Raw genomic sequence first — 6,045 nt, forward strand, 5'->3', positions numbered from 1 at the left:
GCCCTACAATCCAGTTCATTTCAGCCTTCGTGACACGAAAAAAAGACATATTGGAGCAGCAAATGATCTCCAACCATGAGTATAAAATTGAAATTGACACCATTTTAATTTGTAAAAATTTGAAGAATCTCGTGTATCATTTATTTTTCATTCAATTGGTTTTTGTGGTTATATTATGTTGTTTACAATTGGAATTATCCATTATTCTGATTGCTTTCTAGACCAATGATCTAACCATGGAAGGATCGTGGAAACGTCTGAATCTGTAGGTTTAACATTAAAATATTTTAGTTTTCCTAATAGTGTTTATGAATAATAGCAGATTAAGGAAAAAAATTGCCACTCAACATTGTTTTCTCATTTTTAATCTATTTTTTATAAGCAGAAGTTTTAGTTGCTTCATACTCAATTGCGTCTGCTTTATCGTAGTAAAATCAATTTCTGAAAATTTTTGTGGGGTGGCAATTTAGTTTCATATTTTAACAGAAAAACTGTTTAGATGGCTTTTTACTCAGGTTTTTTCTGCGCTTTCTCCGTTTCTTTGCATATGTTTTTATAAAAGCAAGAACTGGCAAAAAACCGATTGGAAAGTGACAAGGTCAAATCTCAGATAGCAACTGCACTCTCACATTAGGTTTAAAAACAGTGCAGAGATCATTTTGTAAACTTCTGCACTCTTTGATACAACTAAAGTGAGCACATTGAGTCTGAAAAAAATGAGAGGTCAGGCAAGCTGAAGAATAAGGGAAGTTTCTTGAGAGGTTTTAGTCTTTGAGCTTTTGTTTGAAAACGGGATATAATTTGTTGGATTATTTTGTTGTTTGGATAAAATCAGGTCTTTTCTCGTTCAAAAATTGTGTGGCATTTTAAAAAATGTAAAATTGTCAAAGCTTTTGTTTCATATCTGTGATTCCATTGTTTCTAGTGTTCATTCTAGTGGAAATAAGAAAACTGATTTCACTCTTATAAACCCCTAATTTAAAAATTTTTGTCATTTTTAGGAAACTTAAGGATGTTTCAATTACAAACAATGAATAATTCAGTCTCGCAAAAGCAATGTGTTTGTCAAAATTTGGTATTACTGCTGTTATGTAACTTGGTCTGTGAGCAAGCAATGTTTTTTTGACGTTGAAACTACGTGTTTTCACTAAAAATTGTCCAATTTCTCTTCCTATTCTGTATTAACTCTATATTGAAATAATGAGAGGTTTATATTCTGAGTAATCTTTTTTTTGTTCAGCTAGAAATTTGATTTACTTTTAATATATTTTTTTATATAAATATTTTGCTTATTTTTGAGATTTTCCTGAAAATGCTCTTTTGTCTAGTTCTGTTGCATTCTGATTTTAAAAAATCTCATTGATTGTAGTGTTTCATAAAAGAACTTCTTAAGTGGCTAAACTTGGTTAATAATAAATTTAATGACCGACATTTTTCTTAAAAACCATATTGAAAAATTTGGAGTTTTGATGACTTTTTCCTTTTGATTTGATTGTCCTGCCTTTTAAGATCATTTATTGAACCAAAGGTTTGTGAGTTTCGTGAGTTTCGGTTTCAAGAGTCAAAAATTACTATGTAAGATTCTAATTTTTTTGTTCAGTTTGAAAGTGATCATAGATTTTAAATTGAAGTCATTTAATTGTGTAAAAATTTTTAGAATTTTTTTAGTTTTGGTCGAAACCTATTTTTTCAATTTTCTGAATTTCACGAAGTTTCTCTAGAGTGGACTTATCTAGTTTTGACTAGTGACGAATCCATGTGGTTTTCCGGGTAGACACAATTGAATTTTTTCTAAGTGTTCATTTGACAACGAATGTCTTAAAAACCTTAGTCATTTTTTAACCCCTATTTTAGTCATTGTTAAGTAGTTTAATGATATTTGTATTACAAACCATGAATAATTAAGTCTAGCAAATGCAAGGTGTTTGTAAAAATTTGGCATTTCTGCTGTTAGTTGACTTGGTTTGCGAGAAAGTAATGTTTTTTGTCGTTGAAACTACGTGTTTTCACTAAATAATTGTCCAATTTCTCTTCCTATTCTGCATTGGTTCTAAACCCGAATAATTAAAAGTCACTGTATTGTGAGATTGAGAGATCTTTGTTTTGTATAGCTAGCAATTTGATTTAATTTTAACTTCTTTTTTGAGATATTTTGCTAATTTTTGAATTTTGGCTGTAAATGGTCTTTTTGTAGTTACAGTCTGATTAATGAAAGATCTAATTGATTGTAGTATTGCTTTAGTGGCACTAAAGAACCTCGTAAATTGCTTAACTTGGTTTCTAACAAATTTTATGGCCCGCATATTTCTAAAAAAAACATATTGGTGAATTTGGAGTTTTGATGGTTTTTCCTTTTATTTTGGTTCTCCTGCCCTCTAAAATCGTTTATTGGGTCGGAAGTTCATAATTTTTGTGAGTTTAGGTCTCATGAGACAAAAATGACTATGTAAGATTCTAATTTTTTGTTTAGTTTGAAAGTGATCATAGTTTTGTCTATACTTAGATTTTCGGTTTTCCGAATTTCACCAATCTTCTTTTTTTGGTCTTATCATTTTTTTTCTTGGCTGAAAAATCCAGGTGGTTTTCCGGGGAAGCGAAATTGATAATTCTCTAAGTCTTCATGCGACAAAGAATGTTTTTCATTTTTTTTTTTGAAAAACCACGACAGAAAAAGGAAAAAAATTGCCCTTCATCATTGTATTGTCGGCTCAAAAATTTATCTGTTTAACAGATTTGGCCAGCTACCTCCTACTCAAATTTCAGTGTTTGTGCTCTATGGTTTTAGATTTTTTTGCAATTTACTATAAGGTTTCATTTGGTAAGAACCAAAAAGTTTTCACAGAATTTGGACTTTTTTCGGATGTTTTTTTTTCTGTTTTTTACCACTTATCTTTGCTTACATGAGTTGATAACCAATTTGCTAGAGCAACTTTTTCTTAAGTTTCGAGGGCAAACATGAATCACTTCAAATTCTTTAGATGCAGTCTATCTCTGCTGCAATTGGCGAACAGTGGAGACAATATTGTGGATGAGCTTGGTCTGAACCTTATGTTCCATCGCACAGCGGCGAACCTCCTTGCTTTATTTTGTATCAATTTTTATCAAATCCATTCTAATTGTTCGTACTAGAGATTAATATACCCAGCTCCATTTTGCAGATATCTATTCATGATTCTGATACCAATTCACGGACTAAACAATGAAACGTTTTAGATCTAGGGAGGCCGAATTGTGAGATTAAGAGTCTAGATTTTTTCCGAAAAATTGATTCATAGAAAAATTCGAATTGCCTGAGTTATTGTTGATTTTGTGTTTGCCTAATTATAATCCCCATTGGCGTAGTGATATCCATTGGTCCAGAGATATTTTTTGATTCTGGTCTCCAACAAATAATAGTCAAATAGGGTACTGATGTCTATTCAGGCCCGCGACACCCATCAAGTCAACAACAAGACTATGACATCTTAATTTCCAATTACCCAAACGCAGTCACCATAACAATGCAGAGGGAGCCAGGAGGTCAAGGTCAGAGGGTCATTGGACCTAAACCCAAATCACCCGCACAATCAGTCACGCACCTGGATACTTGTGGAAAATTCATCCAAATATTCACAATCAGTTTTATTTCCATATTTTGTGCAGTTATAAGCAGTTGTAATATTTTGAATTTTTCATTTTAAAGATATATTTTTTAATTTGTGCTCTCAATTTATTAATTGTTTCCGAGAATGGCGGAGTTCGGCTAGAAGAGTTAAGCTAGAAGTTTAAGACGGTGTTAAGCTAGAAATTAACTCAGTTGTCCTTAAATGCTGTTAGTCTCGGAAATAGTAATAAAAACTGTATATTTCAATCATTTTCATATAGCAAAATTATGATATATTTTTGAATTAATTTTTTTCAAAAAGTATGTTTGTTTGATTTTTAAATCAATCTTGCTAAAATCAGGCAAATATAATCAGGACTTACATAATGGAAACTCGACAAATTGTTAGCAGCTAACTGAGACTCCGCTTCCCAGATTGACTTTCCCAAATTTTAGATTTAATCAAGATGTTGCTCTGCTTTTGTAATCTGTAGTTCTTCATCCAAACGCTTTGCCCAAATAATTGCGCGGCAAAATGAACAAAACTTTGATTTTATTAATCCCCAATTGAAACAATTGCTGTTCAACAAACGAAGCTGAAGCATATTGTCCTTCACGAGCTATTTGAATGAGCCAAACCAGTAATTTGCGGAGTAATAACATTTTTATGCAACCAACTCCGGTGCATATCACACTTCCAAGTTTACCTAATAGAAATTTGCATCCAGAAATGCTTAATCAAAGAGTAACTGAATTTCAGGCGATTCGAAAAGAGAAGGAAATAAGTATATTCGAATAAAATTTTTATCATGCAAACTATATGTACAATTGCATTTTCGGGTTCATATAAAAATTGTATGAAATGCTCTATTTTTTTTACAACCTGAAGATTTTATTAAAATTTCAAATACTCCACGAAAGAACTCCTCCAGTTTTTTTGATCATTTAAATCCCAATTTTTTTTTTAAAACGCGCAGTTCTTCCGAGTAAACTCATTCATGGTCGCACAACATGAGCGACGAGCAAGAAAAATTATATGCATCAACCGGCAAAATGGGTAATTTTTTTAAAAATTTTCATAGGACAACGGTTTGAAAAAATTAATTATTTTCATCTAGCCTAACCCAATGTGTGCACGCATTCAGCGTCTTCTATTTGAGTGGTCTTTACTTTGCAAATTTACTTCGACATTTCCAAATGTTAACTCAGGTTTCAGTTCTAAGCCTATGAGATACTCATATATAAATGGAGGAGAAGCAATTGCCATGTTTCATCCCTAGTGATGAAAAAATTTAAAATCTTGCAAGAATCTTGCAAGAAACCTTGCAAGGGAATGCATAGTTCTTCCATTTTTCTTGCAAGATTCTTGCAAGATTTGTATCCATCTTGCAAGATTCTTGCAAGATTTGCATCCATCTTGCAAGATTCTTGCAAGACTTTGAATCCATCTTGCAAGAATCTTGCAAGATTTTGAATTTACATTTACCTTTTTGTCCTGGTTACCTGGCCGCTTTTTTGCTGTTTGTTGAGCTGAAATAGTTAATCAACTGTCGGAAAATCTTCTGAAGTCAAGTTAAAACATGACTTTTTTGAGATTTTCCAGTATGATTTTTGTGGTTCATCCCTCCTCCTTTTTCATTCCGGGCTGGGGACCGGCAATGGCGGAGTTACTGAATTAAACTATAGGAGTACTGATACAGTGCGGTAAAAAATCCGCACTTACACAGTTCTCCAAAACAAACAAAACGACAAACACCAGATAAAAGGAATCACTAAATTTAAAATAGCAAACAGGTTGTCGGAAAATTATCTCAAGTCAAGCTTAAAACCGACTTTTTTGAGATTTTCCAGTATGTTTTTGTGGTTTTTCGCTCCTTTTTCATTCCGGGCTGGGGACCGGCAGTGGCGGAGTTACTGAATTAAACTATAGGAGTACTGATACAGTGCGGTAAAAAATCCGCACTTACACAGTTCTCCAAAACAAACAAAACGACAAACACCAGATAAAAGGAATAGCTAAATTTTGAAAAGCTCAAAAGTTATCGGAAAATGATCTTAAGTCAAGAACAAATTGACTCTTTTGAGGTTTTCCAATATAAAATTTGTGCTTTCTCCCTACCTTTTCATTCCGGACTATGGACCGGAAGGTGCGGAGTAACAGAAATAAACTATGAGAGTACCGATATAGTACGCTAAAACAACGCAATTTCGCAGTTTTCTCAAATAAAAGAAAACAGAAAACACAAAAATCACTAAATATGAAAAAGATAACAGGTTGTCGGGAATTTATCTCAAATCAAGTTAAAATCCGATACTTTTTAAATTCTCAAGTATGAACTTTGTAGTTAATCCCTCTTATTTCATTCCAGACGCTTAACCTACAGGCAAGTTCTTACTGAAATGAGTTATTGGAGTTTTGATAAAGCACGGTAAAAGAAACAACAACAACATAAAACAATTAA

At 32.6% G+C, this 6,045-nt stretch overlaps 1 protein-coding gene across 3 annotated transcripts in view; it reads left to right on the forward strand.

Moving 5' to 3' along the window:
* The window catches only part of LOC142336941 (uncharacterized), a 52,721-nt gene extending 48,952 nt beyond the window's left edge, over nucleotides 1–3,769 (forward strand). For all 3 annotated transcript variants that reach the window (XM_075385932.1, XM_075385930.1, XM_075385931.1), the window contains one exon: nucleotides 3,424–3,769. In XM_075385932.1, the coding sequence (XP_075242047.1) occupies nucleotides 3,424–3,680 (257 nt within the window). In that variant the 3' untranslated portion in view covers nucleotides 3,681–3,769. The remainder of the gene's footprint in view (nucleotides 1–3,423) is intronic.
* Nucleotides 3,770–6,045: the final 2,276 nt, after the last annotated feature.

The sequence above is a fragment of the Convolutriloba macropyga genome, chromosome 3 (genome assembly GCF_964194025.1).
Source record: "Convolutriloba macropyga chromosome 3, txConMacr16.3, whole genome shotgun sequence".
NCBI classification, from domain to species: domain Eukaryota; kingdom Metazoa; phylum Xenacoelomorpha; order Acoela; family Convolutidae; genus Convolutriloba; species Convolutriloba macropyga.